A 19,958-nucleotide genomic window follows, 5' to 3' on the forward strand; every position below is an offset into this window, starting at 1 on the left:
TGCTTATATGGAATTCATAATTATTAAGCTAAGCACTTATTGTTCTCATACAGATAACTACATTTGAACATTTTTTTTACTATTGAATATGACTTGAACAAATACTTGATGACTTGAATGTTAAAACCAATATAAATATTTTATAAAGATTTTGTCCAATAATTTAAAATCAATTAAAACAATACAATCTGGGAATTGTTAGTGAGTTTAGCACAATTAATATTACAAAATTAATTTGTTATCTCATGTTATTTGACATTTTATATGACTATTCATTCTCTTATTGACTAAGTTGTCTACATTAATTTATGATATATATAGGTTTGGTAGGAATTTATTAATATGGATAAAAGTTGGATGACAAAGTCAAGAGTAACCGATGAATACCAAAATGGACTTCAGTACTTTTTAGATTATGCTTTTCGCAATGCAAGCATAAATGATAAGATATTGTGTCCATGCAAACGCTGCCAAATGACAACATTTGCGAGTAGAGACGAAGCGTATGAACATTTGACAGTCGATGGATTTATTCCTGGATACACGGATTGGATAGCTCATGGAGAACTTCCTAGTATTCTTGCTTCTAGGCGTGAAAACCAACAAAATAATGTAGAGGCTTTAGGTGATGATGATATGCAGGGTTTAGTTCATGATGTCTTTGGAGTTCCAAATGAAGATGGATATACAGACGATACTAATTCCCAAATGGATTCGGAAATTGCTAATGGGCAAGCAAGAGAGTTCTATAGATTGATTGATGATTCAAACCAGCCTTTATATGAAGGATGTGCTAAATTCTCAAAACTATCATTCATAATCCGTTTGTTGCATTTAAAGTGTCTTGGGAGATTAAATAATAAGGTATTTGATATGCTATTGGACTTACTAAGAGATGTTTTTCCTTATGCCATGGTTGGTCTACCAAAGTCTTATTATGAAGCTGATAAATTAATGAAAAAGCTAGGACTTGGTTATGAGAAAATTGATGCTTGTCCGAATGATTGCACTCTGTACTGGGGGGTGAATGAAAACAAAACTTCATGTGACACATGCCATAAGCTTAGATGGTGTACTACTGATAAAGATCCCACGGGTGAGAAAAGAAAGGTTGCCCAAAAGGTGTTGTGGTATTTTCCACTCAAACCAAGGTTGCAAAGGTTGTTCATGTCTTCAAAAACGGCATCCCATATGAGATGGCATGCTGAAAGTCGTACGAAGGATGGGTATATGAGGCATCCCGCCGATTCCCCAGCATGGAGCACATTTGATAGTTTGCATCCTGATTTTGCTGAGGAATCTCGCAATGTTCGATTGGGATTAGCGTCAGATGGAATTAATCCCTTCAAAAATATGAGTGTATCACACAGCACGTGGCCTGTCATATTGTTTCCATATAACCTTCCTCCATGGATGTGCATGAAAGAGTCTTCTTTTATGTTATCTCTATTGATACCCGGTCCATCAGCTCCTGGACAAAATATTGATATTTATTTGCAACCACTTATTGCTGATCTAAAGGATTTGTGGGAAGTAGGAGTTGAAACGTATGACGCATCTAAAAAGCAAAATTTTCAGCTACGTGCTTCATTGTTATGGACAATTAGTGATTTTCCAGGATATGCCTATTTATCCGGATGGAGTACCCAAGGTGAATATGCATGTCCGGTATGTAACAAAGAAACACATTCTATTAGACTGAAACATGGTGGAAAGTATTGTTACATGGGGCATCGAAGATTCCTACCTAAAGAACACGAGTTTCGGAAGAATAGACGACTCTTCGATGGCACCGTTGAGTTTGGAGAAGCACCGCAACAACTATCTGGCGATATGGTGATGGATGACTTGAGAGACTTTACTATGAAATATGGTAAGCTAGTTAAAGATAATCCAAAGCTTTTCAGTTGGAAAAAAAAGAGTATATTTTTTGAGTTGCCATACTGGAAAGATAATATGGTTCGTCATAATCTCGATGTCATGCATACTGAAAAAAATGTCTGCGAGAGCATCTGTGCCACATTGTTGGATTTGGATGGTAAATCAAAAGATAATTATAAATCACGCCAAGACTTGGAACAGATGGGAATAAGACCTGAACTTCATCCAATTACTAATGAACGGGGAAAAGTTTATTTACCTGCGGCAGCTTATACAATGAGCAAGAAGGAGAGAACAATATTTTGTCAGGTTTTGAAAAATCTCAAAGTTCCTGATGGTTATGCCTCAAACATCTCAAGGTGTGTTCAGTTAAAACCACCAAAATTGCTAGGCTTGAAAAGTCATGACTATCATATTATGATGCAACAATTATTACCTATAGCATTGCGAAAAACACTCTCTAGGACAGTACGTTCACCTTTGATTCAGCTTAGTAAGTACTTTCGAGAACTATGTTGTAAAGTAATTTGTCCTGCTGATATCATTCGTTTAGAGAGAGATATTGTTGTGGTACTTTGCCAATTGGAGAAGATATTTCCACCATCTTTCTTTGATGTAATGGTGCATTTGATTGTACATTTGGCTACAGAAGTGAAGCTAGGTGGGCCGGTTCACTACCGTTGGATGTATCCAATAGAGAGGTAATATATATTTGCAAGTTATATTTATGAAATTTAATAGTGTATATAATGAATGATGTTTTTTCAATGATGAACCATTTAAAATATTTGAAAATCTAATACTTGTTTTTTTTTGCAACTAGATATTTGGGCACATTGAAATCATATGTTCGTAATCGAAGTAAACCTGAAGGTTCGATTGCTGAAGGATATCTAGCAGAAGAATGTTTGAGATTTTGCTCTTTGTATTTAGCTGACTATGTGGAGTCAAAGTTTAATCGAGCATCTAGGAACGAAACTATTACAGATAATACAAAAATAGGATTAGATGTATTTACGATTAACGGTCGTTCTCTTGGAAAAGGAACTGCAATGAGATTAGATGACGTAACATTGAAGAAAGCTCATCAATATGTATTGTTCAACTGTGAGGCTGTCAGACCATACATTGAGTAAGTTATTTTGTGAATTCCTATTTATTATAGCTTTTGAACTTTTTTTTAAAACTAAGAATTGTTCTATTTCAGGCAATATTGGGCAGTAGTTGAACAATCTCATCCTCACGTTGCACGTCATCAGTTGGAACGTATCCACAGTGAAAGGTTTGCTGGTTGGTTTGCTCAATATGTAAGTTATATGCTTCACAATGATTGTAATGGTTAATATGCAGTGTTGTTGCTATATATTATTGTGATTTAATTTCTTTCAATAGGTTGAAGGGTTAACTGTCCATGTGGAAAATCCAACATTAAGAGCTCTGAAGTTACTTGCTCGCGGGCCTAATATAATTGGAGTGAAATATAAAAAGTATATTGTAAATGGTTTTCGGTTCCACACGAAAGATTTGGAGTGTACAAAGAAAACACAAAATAGTGGGGTGCGTGTTAAAGCTACAACGTCAAGTTTTTCAAGTACTAGGGATCAAAATCCAATCTTAAGCGAGTTGGACTATTATGGAATTCTAACCGATGTCGTTGAGCTGGATTACAATTGTGGACATATAGTTGTGTTATTTGATTGTGAATGGGTGTCAAAAGGAAAACGATTGAAGATAGATGCTGATGGATTTACATTAGCTAATTTTTCAAATGTGATACGCCATAATGAACCATTTATTCTTGCATCTCAAGCTGAGCAAGTCTTCTATGTAGAGGATCCAACTGAATCACAATGGAGCGTAGTTGTCTCTGCTGCAGCACGAGCTCATTATGACATGGAACCTATTATCGATGTGGAGACTTACTTACAAAGTAATATTTGTGTTCCTGCTGATAGTATAGAGTCGGATGACTTTGGTTGGGTTCGTGAAGACATTGATGGAATAGAGGTTGACTTAAATGAATGATTTTGATGACTTATATGTTATCAGAAGGTGGTTATCGAACAACATTCAGTATGGAAACTACGATGGTGAGTAAAGAAATATCTTCTTATTTTGACAATAGATACATGATTAATTGATATGCATTGATTTTTTGATTCTTGAATGTCTATACATTGTGTTCATACACATAAACACATTTATTAAAATCGAACTAATTTTCAAGTTTTTATTCTGTTTTGCAGCATATAAATTTTGGCATCTTATAAATCAGAGTGAAGAGGTGTATTGTTGGTTATTGATTAGAGATAGACTGATAGATTGCATCCTATTACTCAGAATTTTTCTATCAGGAATTTGGTCCAGGTCCCTCCGTCTATAGCTATTTTCTATGAATCTTCGTTTGTGTCTGAATTAAGATATTTTGTGATTCTATAGAAAAGTTTGATCCTTTTGGGTATTATATCACATTCTTAGAATTGTTTATTAATGCAAATTAGTATGATTTTACAGCTAAGCTTGTCCCTGTTGGATGTGGAAATTATGAGGTTGTCAACACCATGGCAGCAGCCAAGAAGGGTACAAAGTGAAGAATGTTCACTCCACATTTCAGCTCTCCCTATATTTCTTACAAGAACTCTTATGTTTTATCGGTCTTGAAACTTTTGGGCTTTAAAATTTGTCTGGTATTTGTCGTGCAACTTTGGCTCCCATAATTGGATTCTGGATCGTGGATGGCGTCAGTTACTATGTCTCTGTTGCTATGAATCTTAGTTTGTCTTGATTGAGATAGGTGTGAAAATTTTGTGCAAATGCATTCTCATTTGAGATTTTTATACTATGAATGAGTTTCATTGTTAACTTGAGGTCTTACACGATTCAGTTGAGCTACACTGTCTAGTTAGTTTGATCACAATATGATTCATAAGATTGATTTTCTGATATGGTGCATGAAATGGAGCTGGAATGCACGTGTTTAGATTAGCATTTGTATGAGATTCTGATATATAGCTTTGTTGCCACACGAACTGCCCACCCAGAAGGCATGGGTTGTCATCTGCTGCCACCTTCCAGCCTACTGTCGAGAGCTGCTGCTGCTTCGTCGTATCCGCAGCCGCTGCTGCTTCGTCGTATCCGCAGCCGCTGCTGCTTCGTCGTATCCGCAGCCACTTAATATAATACTCTAGTTAACGTATTACAAAGTTTTACTCAGAGTGTAGTTTCTCATAAATGTCTTAAACTATTTTTAATTTCTATATTTCTTGTGATCGAATTTCATCATCAACTTTCAAAACTCGTGTTTAAAATTGACTTGAATTTCATTGGAATTGTTTAAAGTATAAAGTAAATGGTGCCAACTATTAGTTGGTCAATTCTAGATTCGCCACTTAATATAATACATATTAAAGTAAAAAAATTTAAAATATTCATAGTGTAGATTCTAATAAATGTTCTTAAACTATTTTCAATTTCTATATTTCTAGTGGTCGAATTTAATCGTCAACTTTCAAAACTCGTGTAAATTTTACTGGAGTTGTTTAAAGTATAAAGTAAATGAGTAAGCTATTACTTCGTACAATGATAATCTTGTTTTTCGTCCCGGTATACCAATTCTAGATTTACCACTTAATATAATATATTAAAAGTAAACAATTTTAAAAGTTTTGTTCAGAGTGTAGATTCTAATAAATTTTTTTAAACTATTTTTAATTTTGATATTTCTAGTGGTCAAATTTAATCGTCAACTTTCAAAACTCGTGTTTGAAATTGACTTGAATTTCACTGGAGTTATTTAAAGTATAAAGTATATGGGGTCAGCTATTATTTCGTACAATCATAATCTTGTTTCTAGTCCATTTATTACCCATAGGGGTGGCAAATCGTGCGGATTGGGTCGTTATCGGGTTGACCCGATAACGACCCAACCCAATAAGGCCAAACCCGAACCCAACCTGTTAAGGAAACCCCAAACCCGAACACGAATCCGACCCGCCATCTCCAAACCCGGACACGACCCGGACACGACCCAAACACGATAGCGACACGAACCGCTTTGGGTTGACCCGACACGATAGCAACACGATATCGACCTGAACACGATAGCAACACGATAGCGACACGATAGCGACACAATAGCAACACGATAGCGACCCGACACGATAACAACACGATAGCGACACGAACCGCTTTGGGAGGTAATTCTAATTTCTAAACCCTAATCTATTTTTTTATTATTTTCCTAAGTAAAAGTTACTAAATTAAATCTAATAAAAAATAAAAATAATAAAATAATAAAATATTAATTTTTAACAGGTTACCCGCATCCGACCCGCACCCGACCCGCACCCGACCCGAATTTTTCGTGTTCTTATTGGGTCAACCCAATAATGACCCGTATCCAATAAGACTTGATCCAAACCCAATTATTTCGTGCGGATTCGTGTCGGATTATCGTGCCGTGTCAAAAATTGCCAGCCCTAATTACCCATTCTAGATTCTCCTTAATCTTGAAGTTAGGAATTCTATTTAGAAAAAAGAGAACATATTAACCACATAGCTTTACAATAGTACTCCCTCTGTATTTAAAAAGTATGGACAATTTTTTTTAGTCTGTCCCTGAAAAGTATAAACATTCTAATTTCTGGAAAGTCTTCTCTCTAAAAAGTTAGGACCCATTATCCACTAATCATACTTTAATTACTTTTTCACTCCAACTCTTTCTTACTTTAACAATTATGAATTAAAACTCGTACCGAACCAAATTTTCATACTTTTCATGGACGACGGAGGGAGTATTAAATACTATGCTTCAAAACACGGCACAAAATGCTGTGGTACAAAACGCACATATTTCCTTTTCCTTTTTTCAATATATCATTCTTGTTTTTATATTTTTAAGTAACTACTGCATTATTAATTTTCAACAATATATCATTTACTGTATACCTTTGTACTTAATTATTTTATACAATTGATGATTTCAATTCATTAACATTAAGTTGGGGATAATTGAGTTTGAAATAATACTCTAATTATAAAAATATGGAAAAAAACAGAAAGAGAGAGATTGATTAAACATGTGCGTTTTGTAACTAAATATGTGCGTTTTGTACCACAACATTTTGTGCTGTGTTTTGAAGCACATAGGGGATCCTCCGCGTTCTTCATTCTCTGAAAATCAAGCGCCAAATCCATCCAAATCATAGCGCTAAATCTCAAATACCAAAACCGTCCACTCTTTCCACAACTCCCATTTACGATTTCTTTCTACAATTCCCAAGCGAAAAGAATAACTCATTCTCTGGTGACCAAAGATAATTCGAAATTAAAACCAACAGCTGAAGGTTAATTCTCTAACATCGGAAATTTCTAATTCGATTATAAGGTAAGTGTTCTTTACTGAATCTTGATGGAGACATTCTTGCAAGAGTAATATCTGTTTTCATTGTTGGATTGTAGGGTTTCTCGTTGAAATTACTTTGAGAAGGTGAAATAATGCTTGAAATTAATTGAAATTGGTTAATATATATAGCCCCTGTTCTGGGAAGAATAATGCTTATTTATATTTGGAATACAAAAAATTTGACAATTTTGGGTGCATCATGGGAACTTCATTGATAGTGGTTTGGTTTATTTTGAAATCGTTATGAGCAAAACTAGTGTCAGTAGCCAAGCTGTCAGATTATGAACAATTGAGAGTTTATAACAGAATGCATACTGAAGTCCCACAACATTTTCCGGTTATGAATAATGGTGAATGTTATCCACTTACAATGATCAATAATAATGTTGTCTATGCTTACTTTATTACTCTAATGTAGCAGTTATGACTTCTAAACGACGGGGGCAGTGTAGCAAAAGTGTTCGTTTGCAAGACGAACCAGATGTTTCACAACAAAGGTTGAAAACCAGTGAAGGTAACAAACAGTGAACTGATTATTCTAACATGGAATCGGATTTGTTGTTCGAAATGGTGTACTATACTTCAGTATATTCTTTTATAATGATATACAGGTTTCACTACTAAGACATCAATAGGCAGAAGAGTTTATAGTAGAAATCTACATCAAAAAACTTTGGACATGGTCACACCTTCGCACCACAGCCATGAAAGTGTGCCACCATTGGAGAATGAGAGCTTGAGTGTTGACGTCGAACAACAAGAAGATGAAGGTAATGGGAAATCAAACATTGTGACAAGTTGTGTAATCTTTTAAGTAATAGACTAATCATATTATACTCGTCGTTCTTCAAGGTATTGCATCTAGTGCTGAAATTGTTGAAAAGCAAAGTAGAGGCCCTACGTATATGAAAAATATTTGGGGTCGCCCTCTAAACTTGCCCCCCATTCATGTTGAATATAATGAGTTCGGTCAAGCTATAGGTGGTGAGGATAGCACGCTCTGCCATTTCCTAGGTTCGATAGCAAGAAGCGGTAATTATTGTCCTATAGATATTAAAAGTTGGCATGCCATTCCAAAGGAGAGAAAAACTGAGATGATTGACATTGTAAAGGTAGTTAATGTTATTTAACTTTGTCAGATATTTTCGTTCCCTTCTATGCTTTTTGACTATCTTTTAACTTTCTCATTTACTACATGATTGATGATTATACATATATATATACATATATATATATATATATATATATATATATATACGGTATATATATATATATATATATACCATATATATAACATTATCTGACTATGTTTAACGTAGTTACGATTCCATGTCCCTATCATTGCTGAGAAATGGATTCTGGAATCTATCGGGCTTAAATGGAGAAACTGGAAGCATTACTTGAAAACGAGATACTGGGCTGACGTACCTATCGAGCATTTAATAGATGATAGGGACGAAAGAGTTTTGGAAGTTCAATGGATCAATCTCCTTGCCTATTGGAGAACGGAACATGCAAAGGTTTAATCTACAATTCTAATGCTCATTTCATTTCAACTATGCATTCACTTCCCCTTTATCTCTTGCTATTAGAATGCAAGCAAAAGAAACAAAAAAGCGCGAGAGAAAAAGTTAATGAATCAAAGAACAGGAAAGAAGTCGTTTGCTCAAGTTAAAGCAAAAATGGTAATGTTTTCTTTATTTCTTTTTCCTATGTTTTACTGATTCTTTTTACAATATATTACTCCCTCCGTTCCGCGGTAGTTGAGTCATTTCATTTTCTGCCCTCGTTTTAGAAAAATTATAATAAATAGTTAAAGTGGATAAAAAGTAAAGCAAGAGAGATATCTAACTTATTCTCTCTCTTGCTATACTTTTTATCTACTTTAACTATTTATTATCATTTTTCTAAAACGAAGGCAGAAAATGAAATAACTCAACTACCGCGGAACGGAGGGAGTAGTAATTTGACAATGTACATATTCCTAGACCAAAGAACTTGGACAATGCCCATCTCGTGTTCAACTATTCAAAACTTGTTTTGTTTCTTCAAATGGAAGCACAAGTGATGCTGTCTCTAGCAAAATTGTATGTGACGGTATATTTGTCCGTTATATGAAATGTATTATGCAATCTAATTCGTGCATTAACTTTTTAAAATTTATGCATTAACTTTTTTAAATTGTGTAAACAGTCAGCAATGGAAGATTGTAATGATCAATCTCTTGAAGGTTCGGACGATGCAATTGGTCCAGATGATATCTTTGCCCAAATTATGGGGAAGGATAGACCCGGCCATGTTAGGATGATGGGTAGGGGAGTGCGTCCTTCAGATTTATGGAACGAAACTTCTAAAAGCACATCAAACCGTTTGCTAGTGGAGTATCGAGAAAAGATTGAACGGCTAGAGGCAAGGCTTGCAACACAAGAAAGAGTTTGTGGTTCACAAGCAGACACTATGCCAAATGTGATAGTCTCTAAGCCTTCCTCAGTAAATGCTACAACAGCTCATATTGATCAGGTAGCTTTGCTTTTATTTTCATACCATTTTAAAATATAGTACATATTAAAATGGTGATTAATCAATTTTTATGTTTTGGAGGTTGGTACATACGTGTCTCTGAGAAGCATTTTCACAAAAAAAATTGTTGCCAAAGGATGTATTCATAGCATAGATCCAAGTACAAAAATGTTAGGATTGAATTGGTGTGAAATAAATGTTAAAGTTGTGGTTGAACCTAAGGAGCAATTGATCAGACCCTACGACAACTTGCAAGAGCTTTCCCAGACAGTTGGTCGTATGATTGCTTGGCCATGTTTTTTGGTATATTTTATAAATTATTTACTTACATATAATTACAAATGTATTTTAGTTTGATCCATAGTGCATATCCACCTCTATGTATGCAGGTGGAACCCATTATGTGACAACCATTGAATATTGATACATTCTCTTCTTGGACCACAGGTACTTGGAAAGTTTAAATAAATTATAGTATTTGTATGATTAATTTGGTATATGCATTTTATTATGCAACTTGTATTAGGAATTATTTTGACCTTTACTTTACAACAACTCTTATGTTTTATCGGTCTTGAAACTTTTGGGCTTTCTGCTGAGCATGGCTACTTCTTAAGGTAAGTTGCATTGTTTTGTCTGCTGCCCTGTCAAGTCTTAGTTGCTTTAAGCTATGGTAGAAGTTCCTTTAAGTTGTGATGAAAGATCCAGTCCGCATGGTCTGATGTCGTTTAAGATGAGGAATCCATGGAATATGATAGTAACATAGTCTGTATAATTCATGAGCTGATGAATGTACTGTGTTCTGTTAGTTGAGAAATACTCTTTATGGTTTCTACAAAAATGTTTGCTTGGAATGATTGTTTCCAAACTATTTGGTAATCGGTAGTTATTTAGACCTTTACTTTTCTTCTCATGTTATACATATGGCTTTGTGGATGTAAATCATTTTAGATTCCCCAGTAGATATAGTTTCTTATCATATATCTCTAATACACATTTTTATACATCATATAGTTTAGAGGGATGTTGCTTGTGCTAAGTTTTATCTTCCTATAACATTGTTGCATCTTGCTCATAGCCTTATATACTTTGACATTATCTAAAAAACATGATATTCTAGAATTGGGACCACAGTTACAGTTACAAAGTTTTGTGCCTCTATTTTCTAATATGTGTTTTTTTCTTCCCATTTGGTTATATTTCATTCTTTAACAGTTTGTTTCTTACAGTTTTTTTAATTCTTCTAGTACATATTACATATATATAATTGTTGTTTATGTATAACTCCAGATTTTTAAAATCAAATGTTTCAGGTGGTGTCGCAGAGAACGTTTGCCCTTTCGACAGATTTAAGAGGCTAACATATCTGAAGAAACAAGCAATGCACTTCTGGATAGATAGGATTTTACTAATTCTAGTATCTTTTGTGTATTTTACGTAGATTATGAACAACACTTTTAATATTGTTTAGTATGTAGATTGAAAATGCATTACATTTTGGCATTAGATACTTTGACCTTATGTTATTTAAATATGGCGTTTTATTGGAATTTGTTGTTTATGAAATGTTGTTGGATGAATAATTATAGTTTAATATGAATTTTATATATGTTGGAAGTGAAACTAGAATATTATATAAACACTATATATATACGTCAAATATAATTTTAAGTATTTGAAGGATTAAAATATAATTTATTAATATTTGAAGGAGGTAAATATAAATTATAGAAATTTGTAGACTAGATTGTAAATTATTTAAAATGCAGGATGAAATTGTAATAATATATATTTATGGGGGGTATTCCTTAAATTTTCGTGGGGTAAATTGGTGTAGTCTAATAGAACATGTTGTGGCAATTTCTAGTGCCATTAGATGTGATTCTTCATTACATCTTTTGAGTGTAGCAATGATTGATCTTTACTTACACATGAGCTATTACTACATGTGTTGGGGCTGACACTTGCTTCAAGTGCCATTATAGATAAAGTGTAATGGCAACCACTACCATTAAAATCTGATAGTAAATCATTAAACAGCCTAGAGAGTCTAATGTTATAAAAATCTGATAAATCATTAAAACAGCCCAGGGTCAAATGTCACAGCTTTCATACCGTCGCTAGAATTTTTATTACAAGGACTAACCAGAAAACCTAAAGACGATACAAACCTGCCCGGGACGGATATGTTGCAGGATACAGAGGGTCTGCATAGGATAACCGCTCCCTGTTTGAAACATAAGCATCACGGCTAACAATGTCCTGACGATTCCTTGAGTCTGACTCGGACCGGAGTTCATCTAGCCTATAAGAGTCCCGGAGCTCAACCCCTCGGTCATCTCTATAAAAATCACGGCTATCTGATAATGGAGGCCTCCTGTATGAGTTATAAAGCTCAGAATGTGCACTGTCTACGTATGGAACCTGGCGCTCCAGATACAGAGCTCGTCGATCTCTAAGAGAATCACGTCTTTCTATGTATGGATCTCGCCCATCTCTGTAAGACTCACGTGTCTCTATGTATGGATCCCGTCCATCTCTGTATGGATCACGAGGCTCTAAATATGGAGCCCTTCCTTCTCCATAAGGATCACGCCTCCTTGGATAAGGGTCCACGCCATCTATATAAGGATCACGGCGTTCTATACGTGAATCTCGGCTGCTATTGTAAGCATAATGACGTTCTAGAGGAGGTTCGTGCCCGTCTCTGTAGCGATCACTACGTTCTATAGGTGGAGCTCGCACACCTCCGTAAGGATCAACACGAATTAGGGGCCGATCATGCCTCTCTTTGTAAGGGCTACGGCGCTTCAAATATGGATCTCGCCTATAAGCATCTGTGCCTAAAGCTCTGTCATAGCCATATGAGGAAGGAATCGTAGAAGGCAGTGGTGGTGGAAGACGAAGGCGTGGTGTTGCTGCTGAGCTCATAACCTTCCTCTGACGCTTACGAGGTTGCTCAGGGTGTCTGACCTCCTCCCTCAATGGAAGACGTCTCTTATCACCTGTTTTCTGCCTTCTACTACTCTCTCGGAGTATGAGGCGTTTTTCTGCTTTGAGACTCGCACCCAACTTTTTTGATGGGCGCCCTTTGCTCGAAGCAACAAACAACCTACAGAGTTTCTTGACCTGAGGTGTGCGGCCAAGCTCATTGCATCAGACAGATGCAGATAACAACATCATAGTTGGGAATATAACGCTATAGGTTATCCCGTTAAGACATTATTACATAAATGATATTAATATACCTGCTCGGAGTTCAATTGGCAGTCAAACTTGGTTTTGGTAAAGTAATTCTTCTCGATAATCTTCTTGAACTTCTCCTCAAGCAATGGTAAGCAATTTTCCAAAACTTTGAAGCGAACCTAATAGTAACCAGACTCTAGTCAAAAGCAATATTTAACATATCTGTCTAGGAGATTTTCCATTTCACGTTCTCTATAAACAGAACAATAGATTCACTAAGAACTACTATTTTGCTACATATTTGCTATGTCAACTAAGCAGCAATGATAAAAAATAAAGAAAAGACCTTGTACACTCTAAACACTATTGATACAAAATATCTTATATGAATCTAGCGAGGACCCTATGACCCGGTGTTTACTACAGTAACTGAAAAGCTCTGTTTGGGGTAAGGGCAGTAGGCCCTATAATAAACTTTAATATTATAATTTGCTCCATGCTAGTTTAACTTTTAAACTGACTGGTATGAATGGATTACTTAAGTTCCAGCACGTAATAAATCATTCTTGCAAATATCGAAGTAATAGGAGAACTTCAGATATCTCCACATACGAATATTTATGCTTGTGTTCTTACCATTCTTCAGTTTCATCAACAAACACTTCTTCGGACATAATTTCCATAACCCACATGTTGACCCAAATCGCTCCATGTCATATCTTTTATATTCTGAGGTTGTGTACATGATGATGGAGCATTGATACATCTAATCACATGTTTATGTTTAATAAAAAATCTGTCAATTGATTTTAGTGATTTTCTTGTCCTACACCTACGTTATTTAATCATTACTGTATACCAATGTTACAACCTAAGGGTCTTCATAAAAAAACATAAGTGTAATTATAATCTCAACAACAAACAGAAGTTCTTTACTTTACCCCGTCACTGAAATTTGAAAATGAGTCCCTGATAGTACTAAATGAAGGCCCTAAACTAGGTAGGGAAGAAGGTGAATTATCTACTGCTACTAAAATAAGCTCGTAATTTCATCTTCAAGAAAGATAAGAACAGGTTATTGGTCTACTAAAGCTTCACATAATCTGACTAGGAAATGTACTTGGCACTCTCAATTAAACATAGATGTGTTCAAATTATGCTTCACACTATCAAGCAATGCCAAGTACTACCTCCGTCCCGCAATAACTGTCACATTTACTTTTCTGCACTCGTTTTGTAAATATGATAATAAATAGTTAAAGTGGAAAAATAGTAAAGTACTCCTCTACCTTATTCTCTCTCTTATTTTACTATTTCTCGACTTTAACTATTTATTTTCATTTTTAAATCGAGTGCAAAAAAGTAAATGTGACAATTAATGCGGGACGGAGGTAGTATATTAAAGTAAATTATTTCATCGTAAACTCATCTCTAAAACATACTCCAAAAGACAATGATCAATTGATCATGGTCCATGAAAACTTCACACAAGTGTGGCAATCATAGGTTTTAAAAAGGTCAGTGTAATGCATAAAAGATTATCTGAGCTTTTCAATTTTTAAGGATGATTTTCCTTTCGGAGATTGCACTTCAACTTATACCAACTTGCCTAACTGTCTGAACCTTCACTGAACAAATTATCTACAAGCAACGAATGTTAAGTATATAATAGCATAGGTTGTAACAAGTAACTAAAACTCAAACAAACCTGAGATGGAAATTGTGATTTGAAGGCATTAGGTTTGATATTGTAACCCCCAGGTCCTGCAGCTTTGTAGATTCCATACATCAATTTCAGATCAGTGTCATATAGAAAGAGTCGCATCCCAGTATAAATCTTTTTAACAATATCTTTCTTGTTTTCTGGCAGACCAAAAACGCCATGCTGATAGCAGTCTTTCTTTGTCCCTGAACTGCACATAAAAATCATTCCCATGCTTTCCACTCTCTTCTTCACCTTTCTCTTGCGTGATGACTCTGGCTTATCTTCAGAATCCACTTTTATCAACCTGCCTGCTTGTTCCTTTTTCTTTCTGCTACTTTCATTTGACTTCTTGATGTTCTTCAAACTGGCTTTTGATTCATCCTTATTAGAATCCCTTCCATCTTCTTTTACCTTGGCATCCCTTCCATCCTTTTTTACCTTGGCGCTCCTTGCACCTTGTTCACCATTACCTTTTTTTTCTTGACTATTTTCTTTGCCCTTTTTTTCTTTTACTGCTTCTTCCTCACTCACTTCATCCTCTTCTGTTGCCTCTTCCTCACTAACTTCATCACCCTCGTCATCCTCATCTGTAGCCTCTTCCTCACTAACCTCGTACTCGTCAAGAACTCTGTCTTCACTGTCGTGCTCAAAAGCTTCATCCTCATCCCCCCACAGCATATCTTCATGATCATCTATTTCATCATCTTCAAAAGCATTTTCACCCAGTTCTGCCTTATTATCTCCATCTGATTCTGTCTCTGGCGTACTCGGATGTTCATTGTCTACTTGTGTCACTTTTTCACCTTCTTCTCCAGGTATCTCACTGAAATTCTCATTGCTTGTCTTGTCAGTAAGCAAGTCTTTATTTTCATCCAATTGAGCATCCTCCTTGGGCTCATCCAATTGAGCATCCTCCTTGGGCTCATCCAATTGAGCATCCTCCTTGGGCTCTATCGTATCCACTGTCGGCGAAGCAGAAAGTGCCTCGGCTGGACCGTTTTCAGCAGCTTTGTTCTCCTCAGGGGTCACATCGGAGCTTGCACTCTTTTTCCTGCCTCTGGTAGCCACCATTTTCAACCTTTATGATTCAGAAGCACATGTCAGACCTATCCCATGAACACAAAATTGAGAGGGGAGAAAAATAATGATACCGGATTTACATGTAGTGGTGAGCATTGCTCGACCAAACCAACTGACAGTAAAAATACTAACAGACCGAAACTGAATTCAATCAATTATTTGCTACAACAAGGAGAATCAACCAGAATACGGCAGATGCGTTTGAAAATACATACAGAATATTCATTAAGTTACGAGACAAAAAACAGCCAATTTGAGTAAATGCTAAAAAAAACCTAATTTTGCAGCGCCGTAGAGATACCTAACAAATCTTCTCTGCCAATTGAAAAGACTTAATTAAAATATGAAGAAGAAGGAGAGAAGATAAGCCATATTGAAAAGCGAAGTGCATGTAGATCCAATTTTTATGCTTAACAGATTTAACCCTAAAGCTGTAATTTTCAGGAAATAGGTATACAATGTTAAACAGTAAATCTCACAGTCGAGTGTGGCGACTCCGTGCTGGGCGAGAGGCGAGAGGCGAGTCGGCGGCAATTGGTTTTCGATCAGTCGTCGGGAAGGTAAACAGCTGAGGGCGAGATGCCTGGGTGTGCGTACCTCAATAAATTGGTAATTGACGACTGAGAAAGAGGCTACAGTCAAGGATAAGAAATCGGAAATTCAATAATGCCCCTTTGTTCGTGTCACAAAAAAATAACGTCAGTTTTAGGCCATCGGCAAGACTGTCTCTTATCCATCCTTAACCGTATCTTAGATTACTATTCTTGGGCCTCACTGTACTTTTTTACTACATCTCTTAACTAAGGGACAGAACCTGCAATCCTCCATTTCTTATCCGTCTCTTAACCATCTCTTAAATTACTATTCATTCATTTTCATTTTTTATTTTTATTTCCAACAAATTCAATTAATAAAAAACATACTTCATTAAATAAAATAAAATTACAACATAAAATAAAAATACAACTTAAAATTCAAAAAATAAAAAAAAACACATAATTAAAATCCTAAAAATATAAAATTTACATAATTTAAAATACAATTTTATAGAAAATAAAAAAAACCACTCTGCTGGCGAATCATCCCCCGAAGGCGGTGGAGGTGCACTGAAGCCACCTGGAGGCGGAATACCAAGTTGTCTTGCCATAAACTCAATTCGGCAAGATAGGCTTGGTATTGGGGAGGCGTCATGCGGGAAGTGTCCGCCATTGTGGCGGTCATGTACATGGACATTAGGGAGTTCGAGGGTGCCCCCGAGCCCGCCTAGCTTGATTCGGCTGGGCCCCTCCTCCCTCTAGCCTCCTTCGCCGCATTTCTCCCTTGCGGCCGACGGCGCCCACGGGAGGACCCCCCCGGCATCGTTTGTCGTGCCCTCAACCTCCTGCGAGGCAAACTCTTGTGCGGCGCTGCCCGAACTGCCCTCACTAGACGAGTATTGGACACCCGCCGTGTGCTTCGTGCCCTTCGAGGTCGAGCCCGAGTTGGATCGGACACCGCCGGCCCACCTTTCCTCGTCTTTGATGACCTCCCAAACATCGACATGTTTGAATTGTTTGGCGGTGTCGTCGAAGTAGACTCGCAAAGCCGACCTCAGAATGTCGGCTCCCGTGGCTCCGCTTTGGCAATGAGTCGCTTCACTCTTGTAGATGGCGCATAATTTTTTGACCTCTCTGTCGACTCGGTCAACGTGAGCGCGGAGCATCTTAAATGTGCGGCGGCGGGACCCCTTCGCTTAATCTCGTGGTAGGCCTCGGTTACCTTTTCCCAGAAGCACTTCCGAGATTGTTGATTCCCGACGATGGAATCGTACGAGACGCTGATCCAGGCGTTGTACACAACCAGCGTTTCCTTGGGGCTGTACGGATGCCGGCCTAGATCCTCCTCCTCGTCCGCCTCCGCCCTGGAGCTTCCACCGCCTCGGCCTCCTTTCGGAGTGGGTTCAACCGAATAATCCTCCCGAATCTGGGATAATCCCTGCAAATACCTGGGGCGGAGGGACGGGCGTATGCATCCACATCAAAATGGGGTGGTTGGTACCCCCGGCGTCGCCGAACCCTGGCTGCCTGGCGTCGACGAACCGGAACCACCACCCAGGACATTGTACATGCTCCCAGTCGCCGAACGCGTTGATGTCAAACCCGCCGGAGCCGCCACCGCCAGAGTTTCCGTCGCCGGACATTTTGTGATGAGAGGTTAGATGAAAATTGGAGAGGAAATGGAGATGATTTGGGAAGAATAGATATGCATTTGTGTGTGAAATGAGGATGAATTAGGAGTATTTATAGAGTAAAAAATATAAAAAAAAACAGTCGAAAAACGGTAATATTACCATTTTTCAATTTTTTTTAATTTATTTATTTTTTTTAAAATCAAATTTTTAAAAAAATAATTTATTGCGTCAGCGTGACGATACCCACTCGCGGGCCGGCTAGTAGGCGTCACGCATGGCGCCGGAGCGCGCCACGTCGCGCGGGCGCGTGGCGAGACGGCTCGCCATTCGTCTCGGCGGGACGGGACGGGATGCTCGGTGGGCTGTGGACGAGACGGGACGTTGCAACGCGTCTCGCCGCCGTCTCGTCCCGGCGTGATGGTACGAGCCACCCGCGTGACGCGTTGCGGGTTGCCTTAATTATTAGATTCTTCTGTTTGGTTTAGTTATATAAATATGAGAAAATAATAAATTTTCACATATTCAAGCCTTCTTACAATCTTCATTTGTATATAAGGTAATTAAGAGTCAATTAATTGTGGTTATTACATTTTAATTAGGTGATTAAGAGTCAATTAAGGTTTAATTGTTAGTGCTCATGGAGTGAGAGACTACTTTGGGCAGTAACAGAAGCATGACAGCTCTGGGGTCGTTGTCGGAGATACACGAGCAAGAAGAAGAAGAGATAGTAGGAGAGTTTGAGACAATGACAGTAGATGAAGATCAGCCGAGCGAGGCAGTGAGAAGACAGTGGCCTCGCCGTAATACTCGCCCGCCGAAGAGGTTTCAAAATTATGTAGCCGTTAGATTGTAGTTTGGTCCTTGCTTGGCAAGTAATTATTTAATTTCTTTTTGAGTATTTAAACATTAAGCGTCGAGCATATCTATAAGCTCCTTTCCGAATTTTTTTTGTTATTCTTTCCCGGATCGCAAAAAAGAGTCAAATTAACCCTATGGTCCTTAGTCTATGAGTAGAAGACTTGTTATTTTTCCACAAGCAATAACAAAAACCCTATTTTCCTTTATGCATTTTTATTCTCACAAACCCTAGTATCGGTTTGATTGACAAGAGCAATCCCACGACTGCCACTTCTTGGCCAACGAGCGCTATACTGTCGCCATATCGTTGTTAAGAGAAATTTTCTCTTCACAATGTGCATGTAAAAATGCTCTTATTACATTTTGACCATGCATGGTAGTTATAAGGGTATAGTTGTAAGGGTAGAATTGCGGGAAGATGTGGAATGTCACTCACGTTGGTGTTCATTAGGAGCGTTCAACAAATCAATTCATATCTATTTATCTATCTATACATATATAAAAGACGAGTTTTAGCCTTCTTTTGAAATATTTATAAGTTTTGTCCTCATTCTGAATTATTTATAAGTTATAGGATCAATTTGAATATTTATGAATCACTAATTCCTTCCAATAACCATTACATGCAGAAACGTATAGTTATCACTTTATGTATATTTACGTTACGTTATCACCAAACCAAAGAGAATGATTTGGGCGTTACTTTTTCTATCAAATATTGCATTTCAAAGTCTAACTTAAAGTTTCAAATTCACCACACCAAAGAGAATAATTTGGGCGTTACTTTTTTCTATCAAAAATTGCATTTCAAAGTCTAACGTAAAGTTTCAAATTATCAGTTACTTTGGCAAATAATATGACAGATTATTAGTCTCACTCCATTTTAGGAGTTTAGTTGTTGGTATAAGACTTTTTCTATCTGAATATTCAAATTAGTAATTGGACGAAACATAATTGTTCCTTATTAATTTGTAACCGCCCACGTTTATGATTCCTTTTTAATACTTCCTTTTTAATACTTTATATCTATAAATATGTATCATTTGCAAGATTTTATTCCACTTCTTCATTCTCTCTCCTCACTCCATCACAATTTTTCGCAAAAATAAAAGTTTGGTCACATCATGGAATTCACATTTCTTAACTATCTACAA

The 19,958-nt window shown here is 36.9% G+C and overlaps 3 protein-coding genes across 8 annotated transcripts; 2 read left to right on the forward strand and 1 right to left on the reverse strand.

The window, feature by feature from the left end:
- Positions 1-474: 474 nt before the first annotated feature.
- Positions 475-3,906, forward strand: LOC121810363. The gene is made up of 4 exons (XM_042211155.1): positions 475-2,240; positions 2,705-3,013; positions 3,089-3,188; positions 3,274-3,906. Exons 1-4 carry the CDS (start codon positions 475-477, stop codon positions 3,904-3,906), a joined length of 2,808 nt encoding a protein of 935 aa, XP_042067089.1.
- A 3,103-nt stretch (positions 3,907-7,009) lies between these two features.
- Positions 7,010-11,371, forward strand: LOC121741523. Of its 5 annotated transcripts, none has more exons than XM_042134312.1 (11): positions 7,010-7,267; positions 7,704-7,799; positions 7,897-8,055; positions 8,138-8,397; positions 8,605-8,805; positions 8,878-8,970; positions 9,274-9,372; positions 9,479-9,805; positions 9,887-10,108; positions 10,195-10,252; positions 11,119-11,371. In XM_042134312.1, the coding sequence occupies exons 2-10, from the start codon at positions 7,709-7,711 to the stop codon at positions 10,210-10,212; spliced, it is 1,470 nt and encodes a 489-aa protein (XP_041990246.1). In that variant the 5' UTR covers positions 7,010-7,267; positions 7,704-7,708; the 3' UTR covers positions 10,213-10,252; positions 11,119-11,371. The 5 variants fall into 5 exon arrangements, with proteins under 5 accessions (XP_041990246.1, XP_041990245.1, XP_041990247.1 ...); XM_042134311.1 differs by having other exon boundaries at positions 7,707-7,799; XM_042134313.1 differs by having other exon boundaries at positions 7,707-7,799; positions 11,131-11,371.
- A 490-nt stretch (positions 11,372-11,861) lies between these two features.
- Positions 11,862-16,445, reverse strand: LOC121741522. Of its 2 annotated transcripts, none has more exons than XM_042134310.1 (4): positions 16,256-16,445; positions 14,700-15,802; positions 13,054-13,170; positions 11,862-12,934 (listed from the first exon to the last, which is right to left on the reverse strand). In XM_042134310.1, exons 2-4 carry the CDS (start codon positions 15,765-15,767, stop codon positions 11,960-11,962), a joined length of 2,160 nt encoding a protein of 719 aa, XP_041990244.1. In that variant the 5' UTR covers positions 15,768-15,802; positions 16,256-16,445; the 3' UTR covers positions 11,862-11,959. The 2 variants fall into 2 exon arrangements, with proteins under 2 accessions (XP_041990244.1, XP_041990243.1); XM_042134309.1 differs by having other exon boundaries at positions 14,700-15,774; positions 16,256-16,444.
- Between the last annotated feature and the right edge of the window lie 3,513 nt (positions 16,446-19,958).

Source organism: Salvia splendens, chromosome 7 (genome assembly GCF_004379255.2).
Source record: "Salvia splendens isolate huo1 chromosome 7, SspV2, whole genome shotgun sequence".
Lineage (NCBI taxonomy): Eukaryota > Viridiplantae > Streptophyta > Magnoliopsida > Lamiales > Lamiaceae > Salvia > Salvia splendens.